This window comes from Dipodomys spectabilis, unplaced genomic scaffold (genome assembly GCF_019054845.1).
Source record: "Dipodomys spectabilis isolate Male_0828 unplaced genomic scaffold, ASM1905484v1 ptg000024l, whole genome shotgun sequence".
Lineage (NCBI taxonomy): Eukaryota > Metazoa > Chordata > Mammalia > Rodentia > Heteromyidae > Dipodomys > Dipodomys spectabilis.
The window spans coordinates 32,834,830-32,859,314 of NW_024870701.1; the positions used below are offsets into that span (position 1 = coordinate 32,834,830).

The window sequence follows — 24,485 nt, forward strand, 5'->3', positions numbered from 1 at the left end:
GGAAACGTGGTATGATTTAATAATGAAGAGTGTGTCTTTGGATTTTTGTGTGGCAAAGGTCTGGTTGGCTTGACTTAAGCCAGGAGGAAGTGGATGAGCAGGTCTGGTAGGTAATCAGTATCCCACCAGACTCTTCTAAGAACAAATAGACTGACTGATGGAATCCTATCTTAGAATTTTCTTTGTCTCACTTCCTTCAGTACTGAATTCTGGGCAGGCTTTTATTGTTACAGCGTACCCCTAACTGTTCTTGTGTTAGACAAACATTTTTGTAGGCAGGACCCGACTTGCCTTTACCCTGCTCTCTCCTCTCCATCTCCACTCCCACGGAGATAAACACCAAGTGCTGTAGGCTGATAAATATAATTACAGGTAGGCCTTGCCAGTTGCTCTTCTTATGACCCCAGTGAATGTGTGTGGCCAGAGGAAGCCCACCAGTAGAGGCTGAGTCCTTGGTATTGAGTAGAGATGGAGCTGTTTTTACTTCCCCATTCATTCTTTATACTGTGTCAAGTAAATTCATTGTGCTGGACCCCAGAGAATCAAAGGCACACACCGTGTGGTCCTCGACATGGGTGACCTAGTCAGAAATGCATGCTATGAGGTTCTGAATTGGAAACCCCAGCACTGAGACTCAGGGAGCAGTGTGAATCAAATCACTCAGATGCTGCTGCCGCCTGTCCAGTGGGAGACTCTCTGCTCTAGAAATCCCCTCATCTCTCAGACTAATACATTCACCTCATCTACTATGGGAGGTGTGTGTGTGTGTGTGTGTGTGTGTGTGTGTGTGTGTGTGTGTGTGTGTGTGTGTGTGTGTGTGTGTGTGTGTGTGTGGTGTGTAGGACCAACATTTCTGCCTTTCCGCCTGCTGAGTACTCATGCATAAGGGGGCTTGTGTCGCACCCACACTCTTTCAAGCCCAGCCTTCTCCTGATGGAACAGCACCAGGGTAGTTCCTGCCAGGGGAGGGCACGATGGAGCACTCACAAGGTAGTTGGAAATGGACCCAAGGTGAGAGCGTCTGACAGGAGCATCTGAGCTCACAGGGAAAACATTGAGGAAGGACACACTCCTGAATGAGTGACCATTATTTCATTTGGCCAGAGATTTCTAGAGTACTGACTGCATGCATTATACATTAAGAGCCCCACCAGAGTGGAGTGTGATCACAGTAGTTTTTGTTGAATTATTACCTTTTTTTTTAATTTTTACATTTTTTTATATATATTTTTTTATTATTACATTTTTTTACCTTAAATGGATTACTTTTGGCTTTTTTACTTATATTAGATACCAAGGCCTCTCTCAACTTTCTAAACCCTCAGGTTGTAGAATACCTTCACTGCTCACACAGGCGGTTTGTGGGCATGCGCATGTATTCAACGTTTTTCCCAAATTACATTTTTAGAAAATAATTTTAAGCCACGTGTAATTGTAATTGTAATCCTTGCTACTGAGAATACTGAGTTCTGAGGATCACTGTTCAAAGCCAGCCCAAGCAGAAAAGATTGAGACTCATATCTAATGGGTCATCAAAGAACCAGATGGAGGTATGTCTCAAGTGGTAGGATGCAGGCCTTGAGCAGAAAAACTCAGCAAGAGCAAGAGGCCCTGAGTTCAAGCCAGTACTAGTATCAAGAGCAGGGGAAAACGCAAAAACTTTTCATGAAAAAACTTGTCTAATCATTTTGGAAGTTCTGCATTTTTCGCTCAAAGGTAAGCAGGTTTTTTTTTTTTTATATTTAGGGGTTCCCACTTTAAGGGTTTCCATCCTAATATGTGCATGGGGGTAGCACTTTTGAAGTCTTTGACATGGTAGAGTTTTGGGGGCCCCTTGAAGGAATAATAGAGAAGATGCTGTGTGTTGGCATTGTAATTAAATACTGCTTCATTGTTATGAGGCGCATAGAGGGAAAAATGAGACTCTGATAGATAATGAAGCCTGTTATACCAAGGGAGTACTTAACATAGATATCAAATTAAGAAAGAATATTTCTTTTTACTCCATTTAGTATATTTACATAACTTTTTTTTTGAGACTCTTACTACATCAGAGTTGTTACTGTTGTAAATATATTTTCCCCTGTCTTCTTTATTGATACACACGTGGTATTTTTAACATAAATTTTCTCATTGCTGCCATTTATTTGGGACCACATGGGGACTTGATGTGTCATCTTTCTGTCTTAATGTTCCTAGATAAATAGCGACCTGTCTGTGTCACTTGGAAAATACAACAAGATGAGAAAAAAAAAATCACTCCTGATCTCAGTAATATGCCATTGTATAGTTTTGTATATTTATAGCACAGTAGTTTTCTTTGTCTCTGTAGCTGTGATAACATGGAGCATTTTAATCTTTAAGCAGAGAATGGGGGGTGGCTATGTCAAGTTCACCATTGGTACTATTTTAATGGCTACGTTGTACTTTACGTATGCATGTATATATAGCACCTGTTTATACCATTCGTGTGTTTATAGATAGCTGTTATCTATTTTTTAATCTTAAGGTTATTTTTAATCCTTGGCTCTCAATTTCCCTGTAGGAAATGGCCTTGCCCAGAGTCAGGTATACTTCTGAATAAAATGTGGGTTTGGGTAGCAAAGTTAGGTTCAAAATTTGGCCTCAATGTCCCAGTCCTGATTTCAAGTCCCACAATTGACCAAAAAAATTTTTTTTGGCCTTACCTGTTTCTTCTCATCCATGAAATGGGCATACTGGAACATCTTCTTTTCTAGGTATTAAAAGTGGCATATATATGTATATGCACATATGGGTATCTATTGATTGCTGTTCATTTTTACTTGCATTTCAGATCTTCTTAAAATAATGGCCAATTTTAAACTTGCATGTATTTGTACATGTGTATATATGCATATGTATATATGTGTGTATATATACATACATAATATATACACATATTGTTCCAGACATTGCACCATCATTTAAGAAGCTAGGAGTGCATTTTTGGGCAGCATCACAGAATATGCCTAAAACATACATTTTAATTACTCTTTGTATTTGTTTAGGACCAGTATAATAATGCATTTGTCTGTGACTACACACACACACACACACACACACACACACACACACACACACACACACACACACACACACACACACACACACACACACACACCCCATATCACATTACATATCACATATAGCCAACTTTCATAAAGACAAAATCTGCATTTCAGCTGACTTGGCTCCTGCGGCCGTGGGTAGGCAACCTCTCTGAGGACACAGTCAGCTTCTATTTCCCGTTATAATCCTTCCCCCAGCTTGGTGCCCGCAGGAGTCTTTTGCACATGCTGGGCTCACAGTGACTCTTCGAAGACTTAGATCAATTGTAAAACAATTTTAAACATTGAGAAGTTTGTGTTTCTTCTTATGGTTTTTGAATTGCTGGTGATCTGTTTGGCTCTTTTTTGTTATGTTATCTGCTGTATAAGAATACCTTTGAGGGGAAGGGGAAAAAACAAATCATTTAAATAGGGATACAGGTGGATCCATTGCAACAATGAGATGTACAAGTTGTTATGTGGAAAAATGAACTTTACAACTTTGGTGGCGGGGGGAGGAGGGTTGGGTGGGGGGGCGGGGGGATGATGGGAAGGGGAAACAAAGGAGAAGGCTACAATGCTTGATAAGAAATGTACTCATTATCTTGCCCATGTAATTGTAACCCCTCTGTACAATATTTTCACAATAAAAATAAAAAATTTAAAAAAAGAATAATAAAAAAGAATACATTTGACTGTAATCTGACCCACTACTCTATTTGTTGAAAAAGCATACATAAGGCTAAGTGACTCATTAACCAATATTGGTGGCAAGTGATGTATTTCCAAAAAAAAAAAAAAAATACACTAAACCTTAGGTTTTGAGGCTTAGAATGTATGTGATATTGTTTCAAAACCCCTAGGCAGAAAAAAGTATGGAAAACCTTTTGAGGTTTATTAATGCAGTCTTAGCTCAGCTGGCCATGAAATTTCAACGTCAGTACCTCATGGATTGGGTATATTGTAGTAGGAGCATATGTGTAATTTATTGGTGTTTTGTACATTTGGTACTCATCAAAGTACTTGCTCACAGTAGGAAAAATAAAGGAGAAACATAATTCATCTAGATAAAAATGACTCTAGAAGAGAATTCTCTAGAGTGAATTACTGTTAACTTTTGTTGTTTTTCTCAATTACTGTGAATTTTTTAGGGGGAGAGAATGGAGAGTGCTCGTGTGCACATGCGCACACGAGTCCTGGAGCTTGAACTGGCCTGGGTGTTGTCCCTGAGCCTTTAGCTCCATAGCATTCTACCACTAAAGGCATAACTCTACTTCCAGCATAAGGTTGTTAATTGGAGGTATGAGTCTCACAGACTTTCCTGTCCAGGCTGGCTTCAAACCAGAATTCTTAGATCTCAGCCTTGTGAGTAGCTAGGATTACAGGCATGAGCCACCAGTACCTGGCTTCTCTATCTTTTGTGTATTTCTTTTGAATTAGTCACATTTTTAGATCTTCTTTAGTCCCTTACTGTTGTACTAAAGTTTTTTTTTGTTTGTTTTTCATTTAAAAATACTCCTTAAAAAATACAATCTTAGCCAGGCGCTGGTGGCTCACGCCTGTAATCCTAAGCTACTCAGGAGGCTGAGATCTGAGGATTGCAGTTCAAAGCCAGCCTGGGCAGAAAAGTCCATGAGACTCTTATCTTCAATAAACCACCAGAAAACCTGAAGTGGCGTTGTGGCTCAAGTGGTAGAGCACTAGCCTTGAGCTAAAGAGCTGAGGGACAGCACCCAGGCCCAGAGTTCAAGTCTCACAATGGACCCCCCAAATATATATGTACATATATATTTACATATATATAATCTTTTTTGGGGGGGGGGTCCGGTAATGGGCCTGAACTCTGGGCCTGGGCGCTGTCCCTCAGCTCTTCAGCTCAAGGCTAGTGCGCTACCACCTGAGCCACAGCGCCACTTCTGGCTTTTTTCTTTTTGCTTATGTGGTGCCGAGGAATCAAACCCAAGGCCTCAAGCATGCAAGGCAAGCGTTCTACCACTGAGCCACCTTCCCAGCCCTATAATCTTAATTGTTTATAATACTCTGATATATTCTTCATGGTTATATACCATTTAACCATTTCCCTACTGAGTTAGAAGGAGGCTTCTAATCTTTTCTTACTGTTTATAATGCTATACTAGGAGTTTTAGGCAGATAATTATTTACTTAGTTTTTGTTGTTGTTATTGTTTTGTGCCAGTCTTGAACTCAGGGCTTAGGTGCTGTACCTGAGCTTTTTGTGCTCCAAGTTAGTACTCCACCACTTGAGCCACATCCAAACTTTGGTCTCTCTCTCTTTTTTTTATTGGTGTTTAGTTAGAGATAAAGAGTTTCACTGCTTTTCTTGCTTAGGCTGGCTTCAAACTGAGATCCTTTGATTTTAGCCTTCTGAGTAGCTAGGATTACAAGTAAAAGCCACTGGTACCCAGCTCACCTCTTTGATTGTTTCTGTAGGGTTAATTATGGTGAATAAATTAGATAGGCCAAAGGCCATTGACTATAAATAATTGATACTTCCTCTAGAAAACTTGTAATAATTTGTGTTTCCAGTAATAAAAATGCTAAAATATCTTCCCCTCTTTAGCATGTGTTAGCTTTTTTTGTTGTCAGTTGTTAGCTGAAAACTTCTGGTTCAGTATTTCATGTATTTGTCTGTTTTATTTCTTCTCACATTTTCTAGGTATGATTTCTTTACTTGAAAGTGTTTTGCAAATGTTGTTTCTTTATTGAGTTCTAAGCAACTATATAGCACTGATGCAAAATAGTAAGAGTGGAAAAGAATAAGGAAAACTTCAACAAATCAAGTTGTGGTGTAACATGATAGGTTTTTCAGTGACATTTTTCTCAGTGTTGGGTAGATCTTAGTTTGTCTGGTCCTCTGCTGTACTATAGAGGTTCAATTGTCTACATGTCTGTGATCACCTGTAATGGATAGAGACTGCAAACCTGCGTTGACCTCTGTTGGGTTCAATGAATCAACAGGTGGGTTGGGGTTTAGATATAAGTGGTATACACTTGTAACACCATCGACTTCAGAGGATGATGATAGGAGGATCAAAGTTCTGGACAAAAACAAGAAACCCTGTCTGAAAGCAAAGGGACTAATGTTTTGTGTAGCTCAAGTACATGGAAAGCCTTGAGTTTAGTTCCTGGAAACATAAAAGAGCAAAAAATTCGAGGGCTGCAAACCTTATCCAGGAGTCTCACTCTACCTGTATCACTGTTCAGAAAAGGCGGTGCAGATGAGGCTTTCCTCAAGGAGAATTAAAAATGTACCTTTCTGGGTTTTCCCTGTTGCTCAACCTTCTGGAACATACTGAACAAGGTCATGTCACGTCACTAATGGGGTCATGCCTGACTGACTCCATTTAACTCACTGAAGTGCTCTACATTCTTTTGTGCCTGTTATTTACTCATTTTTATCAGGATAAATGGTCCTTGCTGAGGTCCTCATATTTACAGGAGGACAGGACTATGAACAGAAGGGCAGGAGCTGCCTCAAATGTGTCACGTACTCAAGGCTGATTGCGTTTAGAGTACAGCCAGCTTGTGTTTATCAGCTAGGTATCAGAACAGCTGAAAGAAACCACTATTCTTCCCTGTGAAAAGAAGGTGTGGTACTTTCTTTGTTCTACACTAGCAAAGGTGAGGACTAAGGCTAAGGCACATGACCCAGCACCCTGGATCAAATTCACCTCCTTCTGAAGTACTGGTATTATTCCCACTGCATCATAGGTAAAACCAAGGCTCAGAGAAACTATGTGAGTTTCTCAAAGCCATGTAACTACAAATAAAATTAGCCAGGATTTGAGAGCCGGTGGGAATGACTGACTCCTTGTTCCGATTCCCTGTTGTTTCTGCGCCCTCCAGGCTAAACTAAGCTGGACTTGTTAATATTCACAATCTCAGCTTCAGCCCATCACTAGGCCTTGCCTCTGGTCTTCCTGCCTGGAATGCCTTGCTTTCAGTCCTCATGTATACCCCAGACTCCTCTGACAATGGTGCTCAGTTGGACCCATGCCTAAAGATCACCTGGCACACTAAAACAGTGCAGACTCAGAGTGGGAGGTAGGGGCACAACTAGATTCCAAGTGAGTTTGGCTTGCATGAGGCCAGCGGCTGCTGCTTGGAGCACTCAGTCACAAGAATTGTTTTATTTCACTGGGGTAGAAGAACATTGTCTGTTTCTAGTGTGGTTTTACTCACCTGGCATATAATAACCAGTCAGTAAAGGGAAAGGTGGTTTAAATCCTAGTTACCAACCTGTTGTCACCTTAGAAAGGCTGAAAGTTAGAACGTGGTAATGTTCGCAGAATGGAACTCTTCTAGTCTACAGGGTCCTACAAGGCATTGAGCATCTTAGAGACCCGTGTTAATCTTGCTAGCCCTGAGTTCTGCTCATCAGCAGCCATGAAGACAGGGGATTTCTGTGACTTTATGGTGAATGACTGACAGTGCTTTGTGGTGAATAAAAAGACTAGTGTGAACATCTCCACTCAGTCCACTCAGCTTTCCACATGGCGTGGCAAACCAGGAAAAACAGTAGCTAGTGAGCTGTGGTTGGCCTGACACCGGCTCATTTCCTGTGCCGCTGTGTCAGTGGCACATCAAATATCAGTCTTAGCAGAAGTAGGGAGTAGAACCTCAAATATCTCCCAAGAGAGCAAAAGACAACACCCATTACAATGGCTGCCATTTATGAGGTATATGTACTGTGTGCTTGGTGCTGAGCTTGATACTATTATTAGAATACTATTATTAGAATATCATTTTCTGGGTGGTTTTTTATTTTTTTGGTTTCTTTGTTATTTTTTTGTCAGTCATGGGGCTTGAACTGTGGGCCTGGGCACTGTCCCTGATCTCTTCAGCTCAAGGTGAGCACTCTACCACTTGAGCCACAGCACACTTCCAGTTTTCTGGTGGTTTATTGGAGTTAAGAGTCTCACCAACTTTCTTGCCTGAGCTAGCTTTGAACTGCGATCCTCAGATCTCAATCTCCTGAGTAGCTAGGATTATAGGCGTGAGCCCAGCTCTGTGGTTTTTTTTTTAAAGGAAACCTGAGTTAGGTGTTGTCATTTCCATTTCATTCATGCACAGTCTGAAGTTGAACATATTTAAGTCCCAGAAGAAAGGGAAGAAGAGTCTGAGAGCCATATTGGCCTCTGTTTTCCTCTCCCCTTGAGTTTACACCCTGCTGACCTTTAGTCAGCTCTATACCTTGGCCTTTGGTTCTCTCCTCAGTCTGAATTCCCTTCCAGGAAGTTTCTTGGTGAATCATTCATAGGATAAGTAACACCCTTGCATCTATCAAGATGAGCACTTGTCCTGTTATGTGATTAGATATGCCTTCCTTATTACAGCTGGAAGATATTGTCCATACTCAGAGATCTCACCCTTAGTCCCCTGCTACATGTGTCTCTCTGACCTTTTCAGGGGTTGCCAACAGAGATAAATGACCAGTAGAAGAACTGGATGTTCCATTAAAGGCTTAGCTCCTTATTGCAGTCACATAGTGTCCAGCAATCATGATAGCCAAAGGACAACAGAAGAATTTATTCCCTATAGTGTGTGTGTGTAATGTGTGTGTGCACAGGCATGCGCGTGCACGCATGCATGCATGTGTGTACTCCTGTGAGCGCTCCCTCACTTGAGATTACAGACATCACCTGTAAACCTAACTATATCTATAAATCTGTAGTCTGTTTTGGCAGTCATTTGGTGACTAGAAATAGAAAAATTGCATATCTGTCACTTCTAGTACCGCTCAGAAGAAGCTGGAAGTGGTGCTTTGTCCAGTAGAGTGCTAGTCTTGAGCAAAAGAAGCTCAGGGACAGTGTCGAGGCCCAGAGTTCAAGCCCCAGGACCAGAAAAAACAACAACAAACAACTCTAGCACCGTGGTTTTCCAAATGTACTTCCTGTGTCAGGTGCTGGAGCATTAGGGAACTTTCTAAAGTACAAATTCTGGAATTCTACAGAATGACTGGATTCAGCTTTGGCAATCTGTGTGTTATATTAAGCCTCTCCTCCAGATGGTTCTTTTTTTTTTTTTTTTTCTTCCCTTGTGGGTTGTGGCCTGAACTCTGGGCCTGGGCACTGTCCCTCAGCTCTTCAGCTCAAGGCTATCCCTCTACCACTTGAGCCGCAGTGCCACTTCTGGCTTTTTCTGCTTATATGGTGCTGAAGAATCGAACCCAGGGCTTCATGCATGCAAGGCAAGCACTCTACCACTGAGCCACCTTCCCAGCTCCTTAGATGGTTCTGATATACTAAGGTGAAGCTCCACAGACCAGGAAAGAGACTGACTTATGTCAGACCTGGGCTCCTGTGCAAAAGCCATATCTGGGTCTTAGACCTAGACTAAGGCCAAAGGCCTGTAGGAAGAGAAGTGGATGGATGCATCTGTTTGGAGGTTTTTTTTAACCACATCAAGGCTTATCATTTTTTGACAAAAGTCAAGGTTGACTATATCCTTTTGAGTACTAACAACCATTGCCACTGAGCTTTAAGTTTTTTGGCTATTGATTGTAGTTCTGTTACTACTAATCTTTATTGAAGACTTAATAGCATTGTTTTTTGATATATCATATAGAACTTTTATACTCTCAGTACCTTAAAATACTCTGTTATTACTGGAAACATTCTGTGAGTTGCAAAACAGGGGCACATTTTTATAGTAACTAAACGCCTTTGAAGAATGATCAGCTACAGATTTAGATGAGTAAAAATTAGGGTATTTAGTATATCAGAATCCTTCTGGTGATTTTTTCCCCCCAGAATCTCTACTGTGAAGCAAATTCTTCCATCTCCAATTTTTACTTTTTTAAATGATTTTTTAAAGGTGATATACAGAGGGGTCACAGTTACATAAGTCAGGTAATGAGTACACTTCTTTCTCCAATTTCTTTAAATGTGATACTTTAGCTAAATGTGAGCTTCCCCCTTGTTAGTAATACTAGCAAGTGTAAACAGACTTGAACTTGTAGTAGATAATACACACTACATAATCCCTTCCTTGCAAGGCTCGCTGAAGTTTTCATTTATGTCATATGTGCAAGGAATTCTAGGACTTATAGTCAGGGAACCTGGAATTTATAGACTGTTTTCACTTGTCACCTTGGATAATGTCTTGATTTTCTAGGCTTTAATTTTTAGTTAGTTAGGTTGTTTTTTTAATTTGGGGGGGTGTTTGTTTTATCTGTAAGATGGTAAGTCTTGGTTGAGGTGAACAGTGGTGGTTTTACCTTCACTAAAAGAAACAATTTTTACCCACACAGTGGACGTAAAAACATAAATATGATGGTAACTAAATTTTCTAGCTAGATTTTTACTAAAGTGAACAGATTTTTTTATGCCTCTTAGTCTTCCTTGTAATCTTTCCAGAATCTGTTTACAAACAATTGAAGACAATTTTCATTATTTTGAATTCATTCGAGGAAGACTGCTTGTGGTGAAGTGTTTGTCTAGCAAGCCGGCAGCCCCAAGCTCAAACCCTTGTACCACTCCTTCCTCAATGAATTAATTACAGAAACATTATTTTTTTTTTTTTTTTATTGTAAAGCTACTATACAGAGGGTTACAGTTACATGAGTGAGGTTATGAGTACACTTCCTCTTGAACATTGTTACCCCCTCCATTGTTTTCCCCCTACCATCCCCTCCCTCCCTCCCTTCCCCGAGGTTCTTTTTTTTTTTTTTTGATTGTGATTAAATGATTACATAATTTCAAAGTCACAAGTTCATTCTAACTTCCCTGGAGCAAATTGTCTACCACAGTCTGTAATATATAACAGTGTTCACATGTTATATACCATATTTGTGATCAGCAGCATGGGGATATTTAGTAGTGGTTCAACCAGATGAGCGGGAGTTCTTTGTTTCTTAAGTCCTGTTAGTTTTGTCGTATCACCTAACCTTTTGGATTTAGCATCCACTTATGAGGGAGACCATGTACCGTTTGTCTCTTCGTTCTTGGCTTACCTCGCTCAACATGATTCCTTCTAGCTCCATCCATTTCCCTGCAAATGCCATTATTTTGTCATTTCTAATGGCTGCATAATATTCCATTGTGTATAGATACCACAATTTTTGGATCCATTCATCTGTGGTGGGGCACCTAGGTTGAGAAACATTATTTTTTAAATTACAGTGTTGGTTTGGTTTGATGTGTGTGTGTGTGCATGTGTTTTTTAAATACATACTGGTTGATAGGAAAAATTTCAGAGTATATTGATTTAGTAGACATGTTAAAATGTTACTGCCTAATTTTTTTTAAAAATAGCATTTCAGTGATAATTACATCTCATCTAGGTTTTTGTTGTTTTTGTTTTTTGTTTTGTTATTATTCTTTTTTTGGGGGGGGGGTCAGTCATGGGGATTGAACTCTGGGCCTGGGTACTGTCTCTCACCTCTTTAGCTCCAGGTGAGTGCTCTACTGCTTGAGCCACAGCGCCATTTCTGGTTTTCTGGTGGCTTATCAGAGAAAAGAGTCTCACAGACTTTCCTGCCCAGGCTGGCTTTGAACTGCAATTCTCAGATCTCAGCCTCCTTAACAGGATTATAGGCATGAGCCACCGGTGCCAGGCTTTGTTTTTATTCCTGCTGGTACCGAGGTTTGAATTTGGCGGCTCAAGCTCACTGGGCTGACTTTGAACCTTGATCCTCTAGGTCTCAGCCTCCTGAATAATAGCTATCCTGATGTTTCTATTTTTAAGTGAAAAGCATAACTGTATTAAATCTGAAATCTTTTCTTGTAGTGACCCATATGTGAAGCTTTCATTGTATGTGGCAGATGAAAACAGAGAACTTGCTTTGGTTCAAACAAAAACAATTAAAAAGGTAAGTTGTCTGTCCTTTTCTAAAATTCATGTAAGTCATCATTTAACTTGTATTTTAACAAGTATTTATCAATTTTATGCTGTATTTTTGCTTTGTAGAAGTGTCTACTGAAAGGATAAGATGGCAGCATTTTTATTTTCACCACCTGCAAGCATTAAATCTAAAAATTATCTATAAGCCAAACTTTTCTGTGTTCATCCATGAAAAATGACTGTAGGCAGTATTTTGAAAATATGCCCTACTTCAAGTGTTCCTTTTTTTTCTTTTAAGAATACAGCCAAGCAAAAATTAGTTCTTGTCGACTTGCTATTTTGCACAAAGAAATTTTAAATATATTTAATGAATTGGAATGGCTTGTGGAATTCGCAGGCAAAAAAAAAATTGAAACAAGTGTTACCAGAGAAAGAGAAATACTTTCTTTGCTGCATGAAAACACATAGAATATATTAATAATAAAGCTACTCATGTTTATGTGTGTATTTTAGTTTCCTAAATTTCACATACAGTATTTTATTAAATATTAGTTTCCATGATTATGTCATCTAATTCCCCTATTTGTATTTGAGGACTTTAATGAAGGTTTCTGTCAATTTTGTATGATATATAGCATATTTTTCTATCATATTTTATCATTATTTTCCATAATGTTGTTTCTCTTTTGCTTTTTGTTGTTTTTTTTTTAAGTTGTTTGTGGCTTTCTATTATTTTTCTCCCTACCTTTGGGAACTAGTCCCATAGCCTAACTTGGATAAACATTTCCTGAGTAACACGACTGCTCTAAAAAATTACATAACTCCCGTGCACACACCTCAGATCTCTAGCATAGCCAGGTCATTTTGTGTAGGAAGCAGCAGTAACAGTCTGTCCTCCACCTGGCATTGAGCCTAGCAGTGAAAATCTGTTTTGCAAACAGAATGCAGTGTGGAGATGAGTGGGAGGAGGCCTGGGAGGACGGAGACCATTGTTCCCGCATGCACTAGGCGCTGTCACTTGCTCTGTTCCCAGTGGAGCGGGGGCACCTCACAGGGAAGGCAGCCAGGCGTCCTGGTCTTCTGCTGGCCAGGAGCCAAGGATCCAGGCCTGTTTCTGGGGGGCATTGCCATGTATTTTCTTCAGAAGATCGGCCCTGCTCCTCCTCCTCCTCCCTCTCTGCCCACGGTGGAGAGTATCACTCTGGTCTCCAGGCAGCCAGCATCCTGGTTAGTATGTGTGTACCCCACTCTGCCAAGGACTTGGCCTCTCCCCCTCCTCGTGGCCCTGACTTGGTCCGTCATTCATTTTTGTGCTCTTCTTTTGTCTCCTGTCGCCCCCTTTCCCCCTTGCTGATTTGGGTCACTTGAAGCCCAAGGCAAGGCTGCCTCTGTCTCCCTCTGGCCCTGGCCCCTCCCCCTCCCCCCTTCTTGCTGTCCTGGCTCCATTCATATTCCAAAGTGTGTGCCCCTATTATTTAGGATCAGATTCTCTGTGGCATTGTAGGTGGAGAAAATGCTGAATGTTCTTTTTTAAATGTGGGTTCAGTGTTCTGTGAGCTCCATTTTCTATTTTTTGTGTGCGTGCAGTACACCATGCTGATTTTCCTTCCTTTTGCTTCTTTCTATTAAAGGAAGGAAACTGATAAAAGCAAATATCTGTTAGAATAAGAACACCTTAGGCTTGTAGATAAAGCAGACTTTCCAGTCTCTCATTTCACATGTAAGTTTTAAAAGAGAGAATGTCTATGTGAGCATTATGGCTGTGCCAAGATATGAACATATGCATATGTTTCTTTGTAGAATATGCTGGCTGAATCAGTGTTTTGAAAGAAATATCTTTGCTATGTTTTTATGTCATGTGCACTTAAGCAGATACATAGAAAGATGGCTGATGGCTAGATGGTAAGAAAGGTTGAACGATAAGTAGACAAATATATTTTTTAACCTAGTTAATTGGGAAAGAAAAAAATACCTCCCTTTTGATTATAACTAGTGTGTAGGTATGTGTGTATATAAATCTGTTCAATAGTATTCTCTGTAAAATACTTTTCAAATGTCCCAATTCATATAAATAATGAACAGTTTTATTCTTCAAAACAGACTTGTTTTGAAGGAAAGTTAGAACTGTTCAACAAAGTTCATTTCCTTCTTGATAGGAATCATCATTTCAATACTAATTTCTTGAAGGAGACGTTTTCATATTTTCAGATGATAGCTCTTTCTAAGTCCCTGGTGTTTTTCCTTCGGTGATAGCTTGCAATTTATGGTTTCATAGCTATGAATCACCTATTTCAAAAATTCACTACCTTCTCATCTAGTCTGGTTTATAGAATAGTCTCAAATAATTGACTAAATGCTGCTTTTATTTCCATTTTGAAAATTTTTTTATCAAGAAAAAAATAAGTTTAAACGAAGACTGCTTTGTACTGGCAACTGTTTGCAAGACTGTAAAAGATATCACAAGATAATTTCTCTTCCAGACGCTGAACCCGAAATGGAATGAAGAATTTTATTTTAGAGTAAGTTTTTTTTTTCATTTTTTGGTCATAATTGTTATTTCTCACTAGATTGATAGATCACAGTAGGTTCATCTGGAAGGAGAGCTATAACATTTTAAATGAGAAATGCCTTTTAAGATGAGAAATAGTTAGGTAACTCCTTAATACACCCCAGATTTGAAAAACAGCAGTAGTCCCAAAATATAGCCTGTTAGATTTGGAAATGTGGGGGAGGAGGTAAAATAGACAAACTACCATATTTCATCTTTTCAACTCAAACTTTTCTTTTAAAAAAAGAAGATAAAATGCAGTTGAAAACAATATTTTAATTATTTCTATGTGGCAGAAATGATAAATTGTTTTAAGAGAGTAAAACAGTAGAGGAAACATGATAATAAACTGAATCATTAATTATTTACCAATGATGGAGCTGGGGTGCAGCTCAGTGGTTGAATGCTTGCCTAGAACTTTTTTCAGGCCCCTGTTTGATCCCAACATAGCTGTTCACCTCATACACCCCCAAATAAAGATGACCAATTGTATTCTAGTTAAGAAGGAAAATTCTTTTTTGTACTTCAAATAATTAATGGGCATCAATGTGTATCATATAATATTGTATCTGGAATCTCAATACCATTGGCTAAAGTAAAAAGTTTCTCAGCCTTTTATATCTAATCTTTTTTTTTTTTTGGTGGGGGAGGGGGGTCCAGTCGTGGGGCCTGAACTCTGGGCCTGGGCACTGTCCCTCAGCTCTTAAGCTCAAGGCTAACGCTCTACACTTGAGCCACAGCACCACTTCCGGCTTTTTTTCTTTTTGCTTATGTGGTTCTGAGGAATCAAACCCAGGGCCTCAGGCATGCAAGGCAAGCGCTCTACCACTGAGCCACCTTCCCAGCCCTTATATCTAATCTTTTAGAGCAGTTGAATTCTCATCTGTGAGTTAGCCAAGATTTCTGCTTTGTGAGCCCTTGTGCTGGTTGCTGTTTTTTTGGAACCAAAAATTTTAAAATAGTAAACTGCCCAACTATTAATTGAAAAACAGAAGATATTTTTTCCTCTTTAAAATGAAAATACTTAAATTGTCCTTTTGCTGTAATATTAAAACACTGCTCGCCTCCTAAATATGTTCCAGATTCAATCTTCAGATTGCTGCAGAATCCTAAGAGCAATAGTGCCACTAAACCCAAGAACAATAGTGCCACAAAACCTACATATTGGTCCCCTCTTCCTTCCAGTTGAAATAATATTCTGGGCTCCAACCTTGGATGACTGTATCTTGCATCTGTTTTCTATTATGTTTAGAGCTGAAATATGGCACTGATATTTTAATACTTCGTAGATCCTGTGTTTAGCCTCTGCCAGATGTATTTTAAATTACTCTGTGAAGGACCAAAAAGCAATTCAGTACTGAGAGGTGTTATTGGCCCTTTGTTAACTCTCAAATTCATCTTTCTTCTTTGGGGGAAATTCCAAATTATCTGCACTTCTTTTATTTGAACTGTATTTATGTGAGTTTTCACAGCCAAAACTTCTTTTGATGCATGTAAGCTATAGACACATTTAATTTTTCCTTTTGTTGTTATGCTTTGAAGATCTTTGTTTTGGTGCCCTCCTTAAAACTTCATTGGGTACCTACGATGTGCCAGCTTCTGCTTCAGCCTGAGGATAGGCAGCCCTTGGCAGAGCTGATGAGTAAGCTGCAGACCTGTCCTCGCTGATGGCTCTGCCCCTAGCAGCCAGGAGCAGACCAAGGGACCAGGAGCACAAGATCTCTGGGCCTCATGGTCAAGTGTGATTTCATTTCATACTCCGTCAGGAAGCAGCCAAGACCTAGTGGCAGTAGGCTTGGGTCATGCCTCTGGCTTTCGCGATTGTAGGTTTTGTGACCTGGAAAATAGGCCTGAAGGATCCTTAGTCTCCATAGGTTCATTGTCTCTCACATTGGAGAGAGAAGTCCTTCCTCAGTATAGGTTTGTTCCCTACTTTAGATTCCCATATAAATTTCACCTCTTGGGGCTGAGAAGGTAGCTCAGTGGTAGAGTGCTTGCTTTGCATGCATGAGGCCCTCGGTTCGATTCCTCAGCACCACATAAGATGATTGTTCTAACCCCATTTATATAAATAAAGAAGTATACATTAGAAAAAAATTTCACCTCTGATACCATGTCTTGCCAGATTGGTAGCTAGAAAATGCTATGAACCTGGATGATGATATGAGCCATTTGGGGGGAGGTTTTACTAAAAAGAAAGAAGCAAACAAATCAAAGCCTGTTACTCGGCAGTGGCGCTGTGGCTCAAGTGGTAGAGCATTAGCCTTGAGCCTTGAGCTGAGGGACAGCACCCAGGCCCAGAGTTCAGGCCCCACGACCAATAAAACAAAAACAAAGCCTGTTACTCTGTCATTGGGCTAACATTGCTGGAAAAGGGGACATTGTTCTTGCTGGTTTTAATTGTTTACAGCTTAGGCCTGGGAGAACACAAGGACAGACCTGCGTCCAGTCCTCATTGGCCAACACTGGCTGGGGCTTCTGGGAAAGCTGCTTCATTTGTAATTTTAACTCTTCATGTATGAAATCGGGATGATAGTTACAGATTGTGGGGGCTGCTGTGATGATTAGATGAGATCACGCAATGCTAACATTTAACAAGGAAAAGTACCCTCAGAGTTATCTCACAATGGCAAATGGCTGCTTTTTTAATGTTTTCATCATCACCATCATCATTATTAGACGTAACAGATTTCCTCAGTCTGAGTCTTTGTGAGGATAGAACCTTGGTGTCTAGACATGAAAAGAAATTAGGGACTCTTTAAAGTTGTTTAGATTTACCTTTCTTCTCTTTCCTCTTCCCCCTCCATCAAGCAAGATAAAGGCCGTGTCTTTTCCTGGTATGCCTTCATATTAGGGATAGAATAATAACAAAATCAATCATAAAAGATTTTATTTATAGACATAGTTTCCAGAAAAGCAAAAAAGTGGTTGTTTTCAATTATACATTGACTTGGGTGCATTATGTGAAGCCTGATTCTCTTCTTTCTGTCCCTTATTTCCTGCTTCAAATGGTTTCTATCCATTTTTGAAATGTTATTCATATCCCTTCCAGGTAAACCCATCTAATCACAGGCTCTTGTTCGAAGTATTTGACGAAAACAGATTGGTAAGTGAGTTCTTAATTTTGAAACTTTGCTTGTTTTCTTAAATACTGGGTTTTTCAAACTTTGTGTTTTGATCACACAGACAACAGCCTATATGCCTAAAGTGAAAACTATTTTTCTTACAACAAAAGTGCAAAATCTTCACAAATAGTGTTAACAAAAAATTATTTGAACATGTATGTGGTTTTAGCAGTTAATACTAATCAAAGTTACTGGTGATGCACTCAGCATGAATGAGTAGGCTCTTGTTTGAGAATACAGAACAGTAGCCAACTTTGTAAGGAAGCCATGAGGCAGAGAAAGCAGCCATATAAGGTTTTGGTTTTATGCCAGACTATCACACCGTTGTATTCAAAGCAACTCTCAGGTGATCCTCTCTGGGGAAACAAAAATCTAATTAACAGTTGATGGGGGGTGGGGGGACATCGTGGAGAATCCACACTTAGCAGGTACAATTAAGGAATATTTTAAAAGTGGTATACTCTCAAGAGAAATCTTTCAAAGTACTTTTAAAGAGACAAAAATAAGGGCCAGGTGTGTGTAATTCAGTGGCTGAGCACTTGCCTAGCAGGTAGGTGTGAGGTCCTGGATGGCAAATCTAGCCCCCTCCAAAACACAGACATCTCCAAAGAGATGCCTGGTTGTATATAACTGGCATAAACTCAAATTGAATATTGAGATTGATGTATAGAATGTATGCACAGAGTTGCTGATATCTATGCAAGAACTCAAAGATTTATTCACTTTAGAGAAGAAATTTTAGAATTAAATGTGCCTTAAAGTGTTTTGTTTGCTTAGGTAAAACTCCAGAGTCAAGTGTTCCAATGATGCCAACAACATAATATGTCTTTAAAATACCCTCAGAAGTGATATTAAAACTCAGTGTAAGCTGGACACCAATGGCTCATGCCTGTAATCCTAGCTACTTGGAAGCTGAAATCTGAGGTTCTCAGTTCCAAGCCAGCCTGGGCAGGAAAGTCTGTGAAACTCTCCAATTAACTACCAGAAAACCAGATGTGGCGCTGTGGTTCCAGATGGTAGAGCGCTAGCCTTGAGTGGCAAAAGGTCAAGAACAGTGCCCAGGCCCTGAGTTCAAGCCCTACAACTGATCCCCCACTCCCCCCCCAAAAAACCCAAACTAAACCAAAACAAAAACCCAAACCCAGTACAGTCAGTTACACTCAAATTTACTTCCCTGATAATTTGTGTTGATTGGTTAAAAGAGATATTCTCGCAAGCCCCTCTTTCTGCAGAATTCAGTCGAAACTCCAGGGTTGTTTGTTCATGATTTATTTTTTAAATAGCCTGAGGTTAACAAAATATATCATGATATATCTGCAGGAGGCATCTTAAACTATGTTATGGAACTCCCTCACCTTAGAAATCAGAGAACCCTGGTCTACAGTTTTTACATAATTAAAGATCCACACAGGGTCCAACCCTTGTCCCTTCAACTCTGCTCAGAGCTGAACTAGGCAGAACTTTTCATCCTTATTAAAAATTCAAGAATGTATTCCATCTGGTATGCTTGCCATTATTTACCAACACATAACACTTCCAGATTCTGACCTACTTATCTCAGGATCTATCTTATTATAAATATGAGATCTTGTTGGCTTTGTACTCAACTGGACACTTTTGTACCTTAGGGATGATGATTATTACCATCTCCAAGTAACAAATTCGCTTTTGTTATCTGTGTGAAGTTGCCCCTCGAGCTCATCCAACAGGAACAGCATGAACTGCAGTGAATGTACCATAGTAGTAACTGCCTGCAGATCCCAGGCTCCATAGATAACCCTGACTATAAGTATTGAGCAAGATAGAAAAAGGACCAAATTTTGGGGAAAAGTGCCTCTTGTTTGATACTTTTGATTTCACCATTTAATTTTCTTCTAGTAAGACAATCACTGTTTTCAAAGTTTCCCCTTTCCATGTTCTAAAATAATGATTGCAGTGGGATCTGTCCTTCGAAACTACAAAGGACTTTGAATGTAAAGCTCTTAAGAAATCCTCTGTGAATGCAAAGTTTACCTGAACGGTGTTTTATAATATTAACACTTAGCTTTGCTCCAGGCAAAATCCACAGTGTCTCTGCTATGCAGAGAATGCTGCTGCTGGTAGCTTTTTTCTTTGTTGGCTATTAATCCAGCAAGAATAGCACGTGACTATAGTACAGCTTGGACATTCTAGCATTTAAACAAACCAGCTTCCATGTCTCTTGTAGAGGTCATTTTTGGCATTGAAAACTCAAGCTTCTAGAAACCAGGTTTGGATATCTGTAAACACAGGGTTAATTTTCTATGCCCTCCACTCTGAAGCTGTTGATGTGCAGATTTTAAAATAAGCTTTTATCATTCTTTGCAGCTTGATATTTCCCCTCCCCCCACTGAAATAAATCTCTGTTGAATAACTGTTTCTGGATCATAGAAAATCATAATTCTAAAACAATTTCCAAGTCTAAAACAATTTCCAAGTGAGCTACAAATTGATGACAGGTTTTTGAATGTGCACTTGTATATATTAGGTTCTTTTTTGACTTTTGCAAACCTAGCAAGATTCCACACGTTTGTGTCCCAACTATGGAAATATTGCTGACTTCTTACTGGATAGCTCCAGGCAGCATTTCTTCTGTTAAATTACTACAGAAACCGCATTCATAATCCTCCAGTTTTCCTTCCTTTTTTGGGGGTGGGGTGGGGTGGGGTGAGGTGGAGGGGTATTGGTGGTGTTCTTTTTCTCCAACCTGGCATGTATGAAAGAATATTTTTTTCTAGCTGAGTTCCTTTTCTCTGGTACTCCTGTATCTGGACGGTCATATCATATGTGAGATACAACCCCCTCCCCCTTTTTAATGAAAAATGTTTATAGTACCCAGAGGTGGACCAGACACAACTGGCCCTGTGGTATGCCGTACCCCGCCTCCCCCCCTTTGCGCCTCCTCCTAGCTATTTTGTTACTGGGAGATCATGGTCTAATTATTTCCCATTAAAAGGACACTCATTCGGTGGGGTGTGTAATCGTATTTATAGTACGTTTTATGAGTTTGCATTCCGTCATGGTAGTGTAGTAATATCATAAATAACAAACAACATCTGACACTTGGGAAAGTTTTTTTTTTTTTCTTTTTCTCCCTCCTCCTAGTCCTAGTTTGGCTTGTCAGTGTTGGGGGTGAGGTGCAGCCCTGTTTGGCTTGTCAGTGTTGGGGGTGAGGTGCAGCCAGTGTGTGCTGGGTGTTTATTAATCCGGGGTCCCTGGCACCACCCTGGGTGTGGTGTTGGGAAGGGAAGAGTGTCCTGGTGCGGGCGATGCGGTGCGATCCGCAGCAGTGTGGCTGAAGTGAGCTCGGGGCTCCCTGCTGGGCCGCCTCTGCTGACGGGACGGCAGCAGCTGCGGAGGGGCTGTTTCAGGCTGTGGCTGTTTAAAAAAAAAGAGCGAGCGGGCGAGAGCGAGGGGGGCAGAGCGGCGTCGGGCGCGGGCATTGGAGGGGGAGCGCGCGGTCATGTGGTTCTGGCCATCCTACCCTCTGTCACAGTGCAGACCAGAGCTTTTTGCTCTTATCCAATCATGCCTGGAATGCCGCTGCCACTTGGGCTATTTCTGCTATCTGTCGCTCTTGGTCGCAGTGCTAACGGTTTGGCAGATGGGACGCTTTTTCTTGGAGTTGGTGTCTTTGGGTTCTGACTTCTGGCAGTGCCGGGCTCCTTGCTGCCGCCGGCCCTCTCTCCCCTCCCGGCCCCCCTGGTCACCATGGCCCATCGGCTTCGGTTTCATTTTGGCTCTGGTCGTAGCAACACAGCCCCCGAGTCAGAGATCCTAGACCAGGAGAGAGAAGACGACTTTTCCATGGCATTCCACACCCTCCCGCGGAGGAGCAGCCCGCACCCCTGCGCGCAGCCCGCAGGGGGGGAGGACGGCGGGGGGCTGCAAGAAGGGGTGGGCGCGCTCAAGCGCAGCTCGTCCATGTTCATCCCGCAGCTCCTGGCGGGGGTGGACGCGCGCCCCACCCGCAGCTCCTCCGTGCAGATCTCCCTGCAGCGCAAGGCCGCCGATGGTGCCACCGAGGGGTGCGGGCCACCCGAGGGCCCCGGCGGTGACCGGCCCCCCAGTGCGGCGTCCGACCTCGGGGACAAGGCCTTCGCCGCCAACACCGCCAGGGCCTCGGCTCCCAGGGGCTCCAAGGAGCCCCCCCCGAGGGACACCCCCGGGAGCCCCCCTCCCGGGCCACTGCAGGACCCGAGGCCCCAGGTCAACGGCACGTGCGGACCCCGCGTGCGGTGGCCTGGGCCCGCCGATGACCCCGAGGATCCGGCCCCGGGCCTGCGCATCCAGCACCGCGCCTCCAGCGCCGACGTGCGCCAGGTGCGCCTGCTGCCCTTCGGCCCCGACGGCCCGGCCACCCCCGAGCCCCGGCGCTGGTCCCTGCAGCACGTTCCAGACGCTTCCGGAAGCTCCGGGAAGCGATGCTTTGTCTTCCAGTTGCAGCAGCCCCATCCAGGTGCTCCGGGACTGGGTGGTGACTTCAATTTTGGCTTCACGGGCACCAAGGGGGACAGGTTGGTGAGGTATCCCCGCATTCGGCTGGAGAGGAGTACTTCGTACCCCACCCAGCCCCGGGGGGGCCGGGGGAGCCCCACCGAAGAGCGAGGCGCCCCGGAGGCGCTGTCCCGGGCCGGCAGGATGGTCCCGGAGATCCGCAGGACGAACTCCGGGGAGAGGACCTCGCAGGGCGGCCAAGGATGCATGTTTAAGATCAGGCAAGATCAAAACGCAGGGCAGCAGCATTTTCGCATTCTTGTGACCCGGGGACCCGAAGAAGCCCCCCCGAGTCCCCAAGAGGAGAAGAGGCCAGGTCCCCCGGGGGCCGGGGCCGGGGTAAGTGTGAGCATGCGCCCCTCGGAAGCCAGCTTGCCACTACTTAAAGCTTATTCTGCAGCGGAACTGTAAGAACTCCATCCTCTCCGCGCAGTTTCCCTGTTTTGGGGGCCAGTGGAACCCGGGCCACGTTCTGCCTCAGTGAGCTCTGCTCCAGTGTTTTGGTGGAGATCCACGAAACGTGTTTCCCTGTTCGGAAAATACCTTTTCTCTATAGGTCCTCAACATCAAAGAGTTCTAACTTGGAAATCCAAAGCCAAGCAACACACACACACACACACACACACACACACCTTTCTTTTTTTTTCTGAATTTAAGAATTTGACATGTTTATTACTTAACATCAGTCTGCCAACAAAAGAAACCATTGCCCCAAATTTGAATGTTGGGACATGCACTTTGAAACTGTTTGCAAGCATAGCTTGTGACAGATTTTCTCTTTACAAAAAAGCAAAACAAAACAAAGAAACACGCATCAGTTTATTTGATAATAGTGAGAGGCTATTGCAAAGGACTTGATTTTTAGTCTCTTAGTAAGCAAGCGTAGGTAAGATCTGGCCCTTGTTTGCTGGAGCTTCATTAGTCCTTATTATATTCTGTATGTCTTTGATTTTTTTTTTTCTTTTGGTCCCACTAGGTAGTACTAAATAAGAGTAGCGTCACTTTTATGACAGTAAGGGATGTGTTGGTGAAGCAGATTGGCTTTAGGGACCAAGGTTAGGCAGGGCTGGGATGGGGATTCACGAATGATCAGATAACTGGGAGTCCTGCAACCTAACACTGCAGGCTTGAGTGTCTAAGACAAGGATGCTGTATATAGAATAGTCAGTGCCCGACTCCAGCTGTGGAAGTAGACGCAGCCAGGAAAGAGAGTGTGGCTTTACTGGGGCAGGGTTCTTGCTCACCACCTTTCAGTGAAATGGAGTAAAGAAACACAGCTGCTGACTATCAGATTGGTGATGACACCACAGTTTTCAGGGTTTCGAAGTTGAAAAGTTTGGTTTGTTAAGTTTCCTCTTCTCTATCGTAATCACTAGGCATTGAGTGTTTTCTCAGAGAACAGATTCCTTATACTTGGCATTGCATATCTCCCCCGCCCCTGCCCAAAGACATGTGATTACAAGTTTTAGGATGTGGTTGTGAAATGCCTGTGAGACTTAAAGATAATTCACTTTTGAATTATCTTTTCAGAGGAGAAGTAGTTTCGAGATTGAAGCAAACTTTATCCGTGCTTTCTCATTGGTTTCCACCCTTGTGAAGGTGAATCATGTGCCAAATGCAAATAGATTTTCTTCCTTCCTCTCTTTCACATGCCCTTTCTTTTATAATCCAACACTTTTTTTTTATTAGAAAGCGGCTGGGTGCTTTACTTTGGTCTGAGCCCATACCATTTATTATACAATGCCATATAATTTACAATATAATACTATACATTTACTATACATTATGAAGGCTTTTACCAAGCAGCACAGTTCCACAATGAGCTTGCCCCTCCCCCCCCCCCCCAACTACACAAAGATTGGGGTGGGAGGGACAAAAACCCATTTTCTAGAGTTTGGATAAGTGTTCAGTTGCATTAGTGCACTTCAGATGTCAAGGCCAAAGACATTTCAATTAAATTCTCATTTGGTCTAGGATTTCTCATGAAATTTAAAAAGTAAACAGACTATACTATAATGTGTGTATCTTCTAAGTGTGATCTAGCTTACAAGGTTAATGTGATGGAGAATGGTTTCTAGAAATTCAGAAATAGAGAATAAGAGGCAGGACATAGACAGCGTTCAGATGTATGTGTTTGTTTTTTACACATGTACATAAATTAGTAGGTAGTTAGTAAGATGATTTTCTTTCAAGCAAAAGCTCTTTTCCTTCAAAACAAAAACAGTCTTGGTCCCCTGACAAAACCATCTGCTCTATCCAGCAACTTTGCGTGTGTTTCATATGGACCAGTGGTGTTAAGTGGAGGTAGCAGCTGCCTCAGCCTTATTTATCTTGAAGGAAAACATTTACTGGGGCGTCTGCAGTCCGGCTGCCACCATCTTTTTTTTTTTTTTTTTTTTCAAATATCTGCTGCTTTGGTTGGAAT

At 41.8% G+C, this 24,485-nt stretch overlaps 1 protein-coding gene across 3 annotated transcripts in view; it reads left to right on the forward strand.

Annotated features, from left to right (window-relative positions):
- Positions 1–24,485, forward strand: part of Nedd4l (NEDD4 like E3 ubiquitin protein ligase) — a 306,373-nt gene that overhangs the window by 151,984 nt on the left and 129,904 nt on the right. For all 3 annotated transcript variants that reach the window (XM_042675088.1, XM_042675089.1, XM_042675090.1), the window contains 3 exons: positions 11,819–11,900; positions 14,353–14,391; positions 17,473–17,526. In XM_042675088.1, coding sequence (XP_042531022.1) covers positions 11,819–11,900; positions 14,353–14,391; positions 17,473–17,526 — 175 coding nt within the window. The remainder of the gene's footprint in view (positions 1–11,818; positions 11,901–14,352; positions 14,392–17,472; positions 17,527–24,485) is intronic.